This window comes from Arvicanthis niloticus, chromosome 5 (genome assembly GCF_011762505.2).
Source record: "Arvicanthis niloticus isolate mArvNil1 chromosome 5, mArvNil1.pat.X, whole genome shotgun sequence".
NCBI classification, from domain to species: domain Eukaryota; kingdom Metazoa; phylum Chordata; class Mammalia; order Rodentia; family Muridae; genus Arvicanthis; species Arvicanthis niloticus.
The window spans coordinates 85,638,590-85,651,060 of NC_047662.1; the positions used below are offsets into that span (position 1 = coordinate 85,638,590).

The window sequence follows — 12,471 nt, forward strand, 5'->3', positions numbered from 1 at the left end:
CTAGAACTGTTGAGTAATTTAAAAGTAATTGGCAAATTTCCTAATAATGGTACAAGAATATATTCTTCCCAGCCGTTAAAGTATAGCTACTCAGATGTCTTACAAAAATGCTTTGCTTAAGAGAAACTCTATAGTCATATAACCATTCATTGAGGGTTTGTTATATTCCGTGCCTGTAGCTTCCTGGCACTCTGCTCAGAAGTTACTTTGTTTAATGGTTAGATTAATTTTTAATTGCTTTTATTAAAAAATGAGGTTAGTTAATACATTTTCTGTCAGCTCTTGAAATGCTTTTGATTCATAATGTTTTATGTGTATAGGTATTTTGTCTGCATATTTGTCTGTGTACTGTATGTGTGCCTGGTGCTCACGGAAGCCAGAGAAGGAATTGATTCCTTGAACTGGAGTTAAAGACCATTAGAAGTTGGCATATATATGCTGAGCAGTGAACATGGGTTCACTGGGAAAGCAGCACGTGCTCTTAACCTGTGAGCCATCTCTCCAGCCCCTGAGCTCTTGAATTTTAAACCTTCAAACTGATTACAATTTTAAATGACTAAAAATTTTTAAATGGTCACATATTTTTTGAGAATGTTAATCTTAATACTCAAAGTTTTCTTACTTTCTTTCTACCCAACAGCAATGAACAACTTAAGTGGTCAGAGGCTTTATGGAAAAGTACTTAGGGCTACACTGTCCAAACATCAAGCCGTCCAGCTCCCTAGAGAGGGTCAGGAAGACCAAGGTCTGACCAAGGACTTCAGCAATAGTCCCCTGCATCGCTTTAAAAAGCCTGGCTCAAAGAATTTCCAAAATATCTTTCCTCCGTCAGCTACACTGCATCTTTCCAACATTCCGTATGTATCTAATAAGTTATTTAGGTGATTAATCTATGATATGTGGTTTAGGAGAAGCAAAAGCCATAAACTTTTCTTAGCTTAATAGTTATCTTGGTTGATATCTTTTATGTACCATTATGTTGCAAGGATCCTGTCTTTCTAATCATACCCTTAAAAGTGAAATTACCACCATTTGAAGATTTTCAAATAAGTAGTTTAATTAGTTGCTTCTGTGTTTAAAGAGGGCATAAAAAATAAGAATATGCAGGTATTACTTTGGTAGACATTTGTTCGCTGCTTGGTAGAAGTTCAGCTCTCAGGTAATACATCAACATCAGTTTGTCTAAACATTTGACTGAAGAATTCTGTGATATGAGAACGTAACATAAGGTGTAAATGTGGTGTAAATTCACACAATACCTTTGCTGCTTTGGAACTACATAGAAAACTGAGTGCTTACAGCAGAGATTGTATAGTCCACACGCATGAGATATTTAGTCTCTGACCCTTCAAAGAAAGTGTTTATTGTAATTCCTTAATATTAAAAAAAAATCAGCAATTTTTGTCTATTTTAAACTACTCATGAAAGGGGAAGCCTTGGGATAGTGCTAAAAGTTGTGGGAGCACGTTTGTGTATTCATGTGTGTACGGTTTAAAAACTAAGGGAATGGATGGTAAAGTTTGGAACATAATTGAAAGAACATGAACTAATGAGAAAATAAAAATAATTACTTTAGTATTGACTGCTTCAGTTTTTCTGCTGGTGTACAGTCAGGTTTGATGGGAATCTTTCATCTAAATTAGACAGTAAAGTCAAACCTCATACCAATTATACAAATGGAGGAGTCATTTTAAGAAACTCTTAAAGGAGTCACTTTAAGAAACATTTTTTTTTTTTTTTTTTTTGGTTTTTCGAGACAGGGTTTCTCTGTGTAGCCCTGGCTGTCCTGGATCTCACTCTGTAGACCAGACTGGCCTCGAACTCAGAAATCCGCCTGCCTCTGCCTCCCAAGTGCTGGGATTGAAGGCGTGCGCCACCACCGCCCGGCAAGAAACATTCTTAATGTACATGGATTTAAAAATATATCAGCTCTCCTTCCCGGTGGTAGTGCACACATTTAATCCCAGCACTCAAGAGGCAGAGGCAGGCAGATCTCTTGAGTTCAAGGCTAGCCTGGTCTACAGAGTAGTTTCAGGAAAGCCACGACTACACAGAGAAAACCAAAAAGTATCAGCCTCATTGCTATGTACTATCTAAATGGACTTGTTATTTTTAGGTGTATGTTTGCATGTGTGTTTGGTTAGTTGGTTGGTAGGTTTTTTTTTTTTTTTTTTTTGTCTTGTTTTGTTTTTCAGTGTCTACACTCGGTCCTCAAGTATGGCCAGCAAGTTCTTTACCTTTGAGCTAGACACCCCAGCCTTTTTTTTTTTTTTTTTATGTTGACAGTTCTGAAACTTGAGACCTTCTTATTTCATCTTTTTCTTGACTAGCTGAAATTGTTGGCTTTTATCGTTATGCCCAGTTTATTTGTTCCTTAATTATAGCACATTATGCAGGAGCTGGTCACCAGTTATTATCACATAGGACATTATAGATGAAGAAAGAAATACTAATATTTCTGAACTGTTCTCCAAGTTGTAGGTTTTGTGCCCGTGTTTTACATGTGTCATTTCATTTTATTTCCACAACAACCCCTTTTTAAAATGACTTGTTTATTTTTATTGCATGTGTATTGGTGTTTTATCTGCATGTTTGTAAGAGGGTGTTAGATCTCTTGAAATTTGAATTACAGACAGTTGTGAGCTGTCATATGGGTGCTGGGAATTGAACCTTTGACTATTATGAGTATATGGTACAGTGCACATTCTCATTAAGTACATTCATATTTTTTAAAATTATCCACTCCTATCTGAATCACCATTCCAGCATCCAAGTTGAAAGTGTCCTGTTAAGCAGTCACACTCCATATTTCTGTGAACTCTAGTCTGGTAACTAACTGTTCTACCTTGACTTACTAGTTTATCTATAATAGCCTTTGAAACAATCATTAGGTTCAGTTTATTGATGATATTCACACTGAGGAAGATAGTTCATTCAAAAGGCTATAAAAATGAGAAAGGCGTACAGTGTAAGCACAGCTCTGTTTCCTTGAAGAATCACTGATTGCTTTCATCTTGTGACTCTGTAATGGACCATACCATGTTAGTTATAATACTATATAACACTATTCCCAAACACAGCATAGTAATAAATATTTATTATCTCATGCTTTTAATCAGGAATGTAGAGGTGGCTCAACTGGATGATCTCTGAGTATGTTTCATAGGGCTGTGGTCAAAATGCCAGACAAGGGAGTACCAGAGAATATAGATCAGTGTTAGAACTTATACTTAGCATGTGGAAAACCCTGGTTTCAGTTCTTGGCACATACTGCTGTTTCTGTGATATCCTAAGGGTTACTGAGGACATGTCCTTGCAGTATGAGAGAATAGCCAGAATGTAAATATTTGGAGGTAAAAGTAAGTAGGGACCATCTCAGAGATTGTCTATCCCATACACATTCTAAAACCTTGAGAACTATAGAAACTGTATAATTTTAGGCTATAGCAGGTAAGCCAGAGCTGGGTATATAGCTTTGTTATTACTTGTGTTAATTACTAATGCCAGTAGTGTGAGAATAATAATCATTTTGAAAAAATACCTACATTTGTTATTTTTAGTTTTGCCTTTATATACTTTTCACCATCTCCAGTCATGTATGTATCAGTCGTGACTGTTCTGCAATTTAGAAGACATTGGTGGGGATATAAAGTACTCTAGAGATTTGATAACAGTCAGAGCTCATCCTTGAGTCATTGCAAGTGGGGCTAATATAGTTGACACTTTGCTATTTTCACAGTCCTTCTGTTGCCATGGATGATCTGAAGAGCCTGTTCACAGAAGCTGGATGCTCAGTGAAGGCGTTTAAGTTCTTTCAGTAAGTCCTTGCTTTCAAAAAGTAATTAACAGTTTATTTAACATGGATTACTGGTTGGTTGGTTGTTTTTTAAAGTAGTTAAGCAAAGTTCAAAGGAGAGGAAGGTTTAAAAGCAACATTAATTCTAAGTATTGTGTATTCTGTCATTTTTTAGGAAAGACCGTAAAATGGCTCTCATTCAGTTAGGATCTGTGGAAGAAGCAATCCAGGCCCTTATTGAGCTTCACAATCATGATCTTGGAGAAAATCACCACCTCAGAGTTTCCTTCTCAAAATCCACCATCTGATTTTTCTGTGAAATTTTCTCCTTATACTGGACCATAATTTCTGTAAAAATCTTCAGGCACAGACTGAAGCAGCTCAAGACCAATTCTGCCTCTTTCACAAAAGTAACTCTTTGGGAGTTTGGTTGATATTCAAGTACATTCAAAATAAGAGATTCTTTCCTCTCATTTTCCCCAACAGTGTATGATCAAAAGTTTGCTTTGCCTTTGTATTGTGGTTTCTATGAAAATAACTTTCAGGAAAAAAAAAATCAGGAAAATATTTTTTAAATAATTTAATTCCCTGAATTAGATTTCAAAAGAACAGAGTTTCTTTGTGTTTGGGTCCAGATTAGCCTTACATGACATTTCTAAACTCCTTTGTACTTTGAGAAATTTAAACATACAGACTTTTACAATTTCTTGATGTAATTTAAATCACCTACAACCAAGTTTTTTCAACTTTATGATTCAGAAATTTCCCTGTAGAAAATGACACTCATTCACTTATAAAAATTATACCAGATATTTACATCTATTGATAGTTATTATACATAACCACATGGAGTTATATTGGAAACAGGTTTATAAACATGCATGCTTTCTTTGAGATTTCTTTTTTTCCCACTGTATTACACTCCTTGAATAATGCATATCTTTTCTTTTTAAGACTATTTGGAAAAGCAAAGTGTTGCAATTGTCCCCAGGGAAATAGGAGTGAAATTCAGCCTGGATCTATTACAATATTGGCATAATTAGTCATTTTAGAAAAAAAAATCATGTTTTAAATTTCAAAATGACATTTGTCTAGTAATATAATGTGATCTTGAAAAATTTTAAAAGAAAAATAATCCTACTTTTTTATAATTGTTTTCAGAAAAAAAGTTTACAGTCTTAAGGAAAAATATTCAGGTCTATCATATGGTTTGACAGATTTTTTAAAAGTTATTTTTGGTAAGGTCTTCTTTTAGAAAAAAATCTCAAGGGTTTTTTGTACCACTATAATCTCTAATACTCAGAATTACTGTGTATTTACTTAATTTCTTATTATGTGCCTTATTATGTGCTTAAGATATAATAGATTAGAATTTTATCTAAGTATCTAGAAAGATAAATTGTGGGCTTGGTGAGCATTCTGTTATTTCTTTTCCTGTCTTGGATTCTAAGGGTTTGGTTGTTTTTGTTTTGTTTTTCTTTTTTCATCACAATTTTAAGTGGTTTTCAATAAGTAATAGTTTCTATTCAGATTTTTGGTGCTTTGGGATAGTGGTGGGATAGAGAAGGGTGAGCGGTTTGGGAATACATGACTCAGTGTGCACCTGTAGGCCTCTATTGTGACTGCTGGTGGCCGCCAGCCGGCAGTGAAGTCGGAGCTGTAAAACTGCAGCCTCGGATCTGTATCTGTCTAACCTTTACTGCCCATTAGAATTTGTCTCAGGATTACTTGATTCTTTCTCAGAACTCAAGTGAGAACTTGATTTTGTTAATGCAACTTCATTACAGATAGCCCACATATTTGGAGTATGAGAAAGTGGGTTATTTTTTATATTCTGACCCTCTTACTTTTTTGGTTGAATGTAAAAGTACATATTAATGTTGCTTCAATGATTGTGTCATGTAAAATTATTTCTTTTAATATGAAACTGCTTTTGTTAATTATTTCTTCAATGCTTGATTGGTTTTTAAAATACAGAATTTGTCACAGGGATCAATTTTGTCCACCCCTTCTCATTTTGAATAATCTCAAAGTGGATCATCTCATCTTTTAAAAGTATCTCAGTCTTTACCTTCAGCCATTAATTTGAATGTTCTTTTTTTTTTTTCTTTAAGAAAGGAAGAAAAATTTTATAGAAGCTGAAAGAGATAATTATAGATTGGCTAAAGTCAAATCAGAATGCCCTCAATACAAAGCAACTGTTGGTAGGCCAGACAGGGAAATGCTAAATCGGGCATTTCAGATGGATCACCTTTCATGTTGGCTGAATAGTTAGGTGTGATAATTTTTCAGTGGGTGTTTTCCCACTTACATTTGAGATGTATTTTCACCTGAGTACTGAATAAGGGAGGGAAAAAAATTAGGACTGTCTACCCAAATTTGCTTTTTTTCCTCACACAGATAACACATTAATTTTCAGTAGCGTTTTAAATTGGATTGCTTCCTTTATTTTGAGTTGGGAACTACTATGTAATTTATTAATTCATGGCACTCATAACATCCAGCATAAGTGTAGCAAAAGTTATTGAGAACAGAAGGGAAATCATACTGGTGTTGAATGTAATTCTGAAGTAGGGATGGCCTTTAAATACGAAAGATAACATTGAAATCCTTTTCAGGGATTTGTGTAGATATGTGTGCGTGTGTATGTGTGTGTATAAGTAAGTGTATATACATACATATACTCTTTTAATGTTATATATACATATGCACATTACGTACATTTTAATTTATTGACAAAATTAACAATGATTTGGAAACATAGAATATGCTTGTTTTAAAAGAGCATGTTTGAAGCCATCAGATTGTGTCTAAAATTAGCTGTAGTGTATGGATGCTGTCCATATTTTGAGCTCTTTACTGTTTGAATTATAGAGGTCTACAGTATTTGTGTTGGTATAATTTTAAATATCAAGGTGGTGGGAAATTTGATCTGCATATTTTTATTTTGGCATGTGCTTATTCAATGTCTTTTAAACAGTGGTTTATTTGTGCTGTTGATCTGTGATGATACCTTGCTGAGTTAATTTACTTTATTTTTCACTTTTCAAGGTATCCTAACTTTTACAAAGCATATATATTCAGGACTTAAGAAAATAGCAGTACACTTAATAATAGCATTGTATATCAAGATACTTTACTTTGGGATGTGGATGTGTTTTGTTAGAGATGGGAATATATAAATCAAGCATTCTCTTAATTGACAATTTGTTAGAATTTCAGGATTACCTGGTATCCCCAGAGGATGTCATGAGATCTTTGGGACTAAATACTAGAAGCAGCTCTTTGTAGCATGTTTGCACTGAATGTTTTAGAGTCACGGTTACTGTCTTTTTAATTCCTTCTTTGTCTTTTCCTACTGTGGTGATTAAGGGTCCTGTTGCAGTTTTGGAATTACCCCTTATGATCCAGGCACACAGCTGCAATTGAAGCACTGGAGGAAGCTGTTGGTTGTGACTTTAAACCCAGCCTGGACCGCTCAGACCATGCTCCATGCTAGTCTTGCTATTACGGAAGACCCTGTACCCTCCCTTCCCCCAGTTAATCTACTGTCAACTTTAAAGTCTTCATGTCATCAGGCCCAATTCCCCATCTAGTCCCATTAAATATTTTTGGATAAAAAAATGGCAAACTCAGAAATAATGATCTTTTGTGCCTCAGTGAATCTTCTTATAAACACCAAGCTTATCTCTTAGAAGAAAATCCAGTGTGTACTGCTATTTTTAGAACCAAAAAGCATGACTATGATTGGAGCATTTTTCTCAGCCTTCCTTTGTCTTGATCTATCGTCAATGCGAATAAAACTGCCAGACTTAAAATACTCACAATCATGCTAAAAATGAACACTGTTTAGATTGTACATAACTTTGCAGTGTAACTCAGCTGTCTCTTTAAGGATTGTGTTAGGTATAAGACTGTTTGCAGTCCTTTTTCAGAGCGGATTTTAACAGGTACTTGTGAATTGTTTGAAAAATAGAAAATTGCAGAAATCTTAATTTGGGGTGGGGACTTAAAGGGAGAAAAACAAAACAGGACCAAAGTTGATGTGCCTTCTTCAGTAGTCTTAATTGACTTTTTCTTCTTTAAGACTAAAGTAGCATTGGTATTTTGGTTTTCAGGAAATACCTACTATATAGATTAAGAGACTATTGTCCCACAAACTGGTCAAACAAGCAAATAGTTATAACTGAATAAAAAGTCAGTTACACTTTGCCTTCAGCACATAATGCAGAACACTGTACCAATTCAAGAGCATAACTGCTCCCAGTCTTTATCGTAGTCACCTTAGCTTTTGCAGCTTGTCAGGGACCTTGGTGTTGATAGCAGTCATAACTGAAAGCTGCTTATGGCAACTTCACTTAACACTGTCAGCAGAGTTTTATTGTTATGTTCTTTATAGTAGTTGTAAGAACAGGTATTTTAGGAGGTTTTGGTTTTGTGTCATTAAGACTATCATACTCTAGTCTTTTTTGTTTCTTGGTTGTTTGTTTGTTTGTTTGTTCCTTACCACTCATTGTTACCCAGATCTTTAAAAACCCATCCCATATCCAGTAAGCACTAATTACAAAGATTGCTGACCACACCAAGTTTTACATTGAAATTTCACCTCATTGCTCTGACCAAAGACTGCGTGTTCTGGTTTTAACTCATCAGTGAAGCATTTTCCCTGACTCTTTTCTGAAAGATCCCGTGCAGAGCGGCCTTGACTTTTCATTTCCTATTGGTGAATAGACTGCTTAGAGAAAATGGGAGTTTACTATGAACAGAGTGGGACAGCAAGGATGGATGGTTATTTTCAGTACTGTATTTTGAGGGGGAAAATAGCACAGCTAGAAGCTTCTAACATTGTCTAGTGTTTTACATGGTCTGTTCATAAAATTCCCTTTTTCTATTGTAAGAATGTTCATCTAACAGAAGAAAATGCTGTAAATATTTGTAACAATGATTTTTTTTGTTTTTGTTTTTTAAACCAGGCCAAAAAATAAAAAAAAAAAAAAAGGTTTTCAGGAACAAGTTAACATATAAAATGGTTTTATATAAAACAGCGATTGTCTTGTATATTTTGATAAGCAGCAGTACCAGATTTCATTTGTAATACAGTTTGTGGTATTGGAAGAAAAGGATTCTGTGATTGTCTAAGTGAATTATGTTATAAATGCAAAGAGGAGAAAATATTAAAAAACATATTTTCTAACTGTGTAGTGCATGGTTAATTCAGGCTTCTGTACACTACAATATTGATCCCATCTCCCTTTGGTTTGTATATTTGATAACTGTTCCTTGGAATCTCAGTCTTTTCCTAACACATATAGCATTGTAGCATGCCTTTTAATAAATGTCATGGCATCTGTACTCTCTTAAAAGATTTTTCTGTGTTCTTGTCTGTACTTTGGGTCTTTCTTTGTCTTACCTGTAATCTCAATGATGTCATATTTTCTTTTTTTTCCCCATAGCTATCCATCTCAAGTTGTCATACCGGATAGCAGATACTTTTAACAACTTTAAGCATTGGGATTTAAAGAAAAAAAAGCCAAAGTCATCTGTTGTTTGGGTATAAGTCTCATTTTAAGAAGCAAAGCACATTCCTGTTCTTAAAACACACTGCTTTGTCAGACATCTCCAGTGTACATACAAATCAGTGTGCTCAAAGACCCCTCCTTTCCCTCCCCCCTCCCCCCTGCTGACTTTGTATACAGGGAGCCATGGAGTATATAACTTTCAGTGAGTTGGAGTCCTTTTGAGTTCAAGAAGGTTAACAGTTACTAGCTGGCTTCACTCCAGATAAACACTGGAGTTAACAGAATAGTCATGTCTGTTAACTCAGAATACTCAGAAATACTCAGAATACTCAGAAATCTCTAGGAAGTGGGGATTTCTCCTTAACACGATAGAAAGCGTTATAACACTGCTCATCACTGTTAGCTTACCCATAGGATCTGTTATTTACTTAAATGCTACTAAATAAGTATTTCAGCCAAAAATGGCAGAAGAAAAAGATAACCCTATAACCAAATGAAATTTTGATCAGTTTGCTTAATTAAAATGCTTATACACAGCAGAGGGCCTAGGGTTATTACCAGGAACCATGTCAGTTCTTAACATGAGAGGTCTTAGAGAGCATACATGAATTTTCAGTTGATTGCAGTTTCTTTACCTTTACTCCCTGCTGCATGTAGGCACTACAGTTTTACATTCCCAAGCTTGTTGACAGCATGATCATGGAGGCCTACAGTGCTGAGGGCACAGGGTGGGCAGGACTTATTCTTTAAACCAGCAAGTCCAACTTAAAAGACACTGGGTATTTTTTAATGACAACAGCAATACTGAGAACATTTTGCTGAAGACTAAAAAAATTAAACTGACTGTATAGTTTGGCAAACCCAGCCCTTTAAAAAGTTCAATCCTTGCAAGTTGTAGGGCCTAAAAATTCAAGTTGTTTTTCAACTTCCAGTGAGAATTTGATACCATTTTTCTTTGTGTGCAGTTTTTCATCTGGTACTATCTTTCTTGGTGTGTAGATCTTGTGGTCTTTGTGTGCCTTTCTGTGGTCTTCTCTTCCTTTGTGTCTATCCTGACTTTATAGGGCAAGCAAGCCCTGTAGAAGTAGAGGATCACTTGGGTTCCACACGGAGATGCTCTTTCAAAACAGCAGAAGAGGATAAAGGCCCACCTATACCATCTCACCTTGCTTTATCCACATAAAAGCCTTGTCTCTAAATACAGTATGAGATGTGGCGAGTTAGACTTCCACTTGGGAATTGCAGTGAGGGGTGCACAGTTCAGCCCACAGCACTGTTGAGTTGCATGCTGGGAAAGTAGACGTGAAAGGCGTGTGACTTTTGGGAGAATGTAGTATAGTGACCATAAAGACCATCTGATTCTAAATCATACCTTTGCATTTCCTCCTTTAAAGTTACAAAGCTGAATGGTGTGGTTGCTGTTCTGCCAAAATATATACTGCTGAAGCTAGTCATGTGGCAGTACGTATTTTGTAGTAGTAATGTACTTACGCTCTAGTAATAAGCCATTTGAAACCATTGATTATTGCTTAGGTATTACTTGAAGATCAAAAATAGAAAGAGGACACAAGGGTGTGTGTGTGTGTGTGTGTGTGTGTGTGTGTGTGTGTGTGTTTGTGTGTTTTGGGACAGGGTTTCTCTAGCCTTGGCTGACCTGGAATTCACTCTAAACCAGTCTGGCTTCAAACTCAGAGATCTGCCTGCCTGCCTATGCCTCCTGAGTGCTGAGATTAAAGGTTTGTGCCACCATTGCCCAGCCCAAACATGTTTTCTGAAACAAGGTCTCATGCCCAGGCTAGTTTCTAACTCCATATAGTGCTGGGATTAAAGGCATGTACCACCACTGCCTGGGTTCAGGGTCTAGTTGTTAACCCTCAATGTGTTGATAATTGGGTGGTGCTACTGGGTAAGATAGATGGTTAAAAGAATTAAAGCTATCTTGTGTCTATTTTAGAGGGTTTTTTCCCCCCAAGACATTCCTACATTATGCTTTTTTTCTAATTGTCTTGAAATGAATGGGAATTTGTCTTTTTTAATTTCAATCATAGCAATTAAAGTGATAAAATTAATGGTTTCATGAAAGTTAACTCCATTTCTGAACCATTGGGTTTCAGCATAGAATTCACAACTAATCTAAAGAAATAGAAAGAGAATAACTAAAATTCTGTGAAGAGGTGGTAATAGTTCTTTTGGAAGAAATTGTCCTGTTTAAGTCAGCACCTGTATCTTTGTTGTTGGCCTAAGAGTATGGAGTTTTCAGAATTCTTGATCTTGGCAGAATACAAATGTCAAGTTGTAATCTGTTTATAGATATTGTCCTTAACCAAAAGAAAGCTGATGTTGAGTATCTGGATGTTAGCAAATGTACACTTTAGAATAAGATGGAGATAAAGGGATAATAGAATAAAAATGGGACTGTACAGTGATACAAATGATTACATAGAAGAGTCTCACAGATGGGGTGCCCATCAAAAGAAGCAGTACAGAACTTAGAGGATGTGTTTGCATCAGGTTCAGAAATAGGACCTTGGAGTTACCTTGACAAAGGAAGAGATTGAGAGGCATATGAGGAGGGTTTCTGGTGTCTGGTTAACAGTTTATATCTCACGTCTGTACCGGTTGCTCAGAAGTGATGACTTTCTGATAATACATCTTTGTATATGTTGGATTTGTGTTTCTGTGTTACACTTTAATGAAGTTTTAAGAAATTATATCAAGCCAAAGGTATTGCTGGATCGGAAGAGTACCCTATCCATTGACGATGTCTTAGGAAGAACTCAAAATGCCATGGACTAAGTTTACTGGGAGATTCTTTCCATATGTGTGTATTTCAAGTTTCACTAACAAAAGACCTTGTTTCAAGTGAAATTGATCTTCAGAATGCTTTTATACCCAGCTAGATTCAGAAGTGTTACATTTCAGTGCATATTAGCTTTGTATTTGCAACTCTAAGCTTGATCTGGTGGGTTGTTTTCAAACCAAATATATTTCTAGCTAGAGAAACCAGGCAGACTACCTAATTCTAGCATCCCAAGAAACTAATAAGCTTAAACTTGTCACTAGTAATCTTAAACACATAGACATATAATACGACAAAGCCCCACGTGCCCAGTGTCTAACTGCAGTCACTTAGCTGTGCTGGTAATCACATGTAGG

At 35.8% G+C, this 12,471-nt stretch overlaps 1 protein-coding gene across 5 annotated transcripts in view; it reads left to right on the plus strand.

Annotated features, from left to right (window-relative positions):
- The window catches only part of Ptbp3 (polypyrimidine tract binding protein 3), a 79,195-nt gene extending 70,034 nt beyond the window's left edge, over positions 1-9,161 (plus strand). For all 5 annotated transcript variants that reach the window (XM_034502243.2, XM_034502244.2, XM_076934884.1 and 2 more), the window contains 3 exons: positions 641-857; positions 3,740-3,817; positions 3,972-9,161. In XM_034502243.2, coding sequence (XP_034358134.1) covers positions 641-857; positions 3,740-3,817; positions 3,972-4,104 — 428 coding nt within the window. In that variant the 3' untranslated portion in view covers positions 4,105-9,161. The remainder of the gene's footprint in view (positions 1-640; positions 858-3,739; positions 3,818-3,971) is intronic.
- Positions 9,162-12,471: the final 3,310 nt, after the last annotated feature.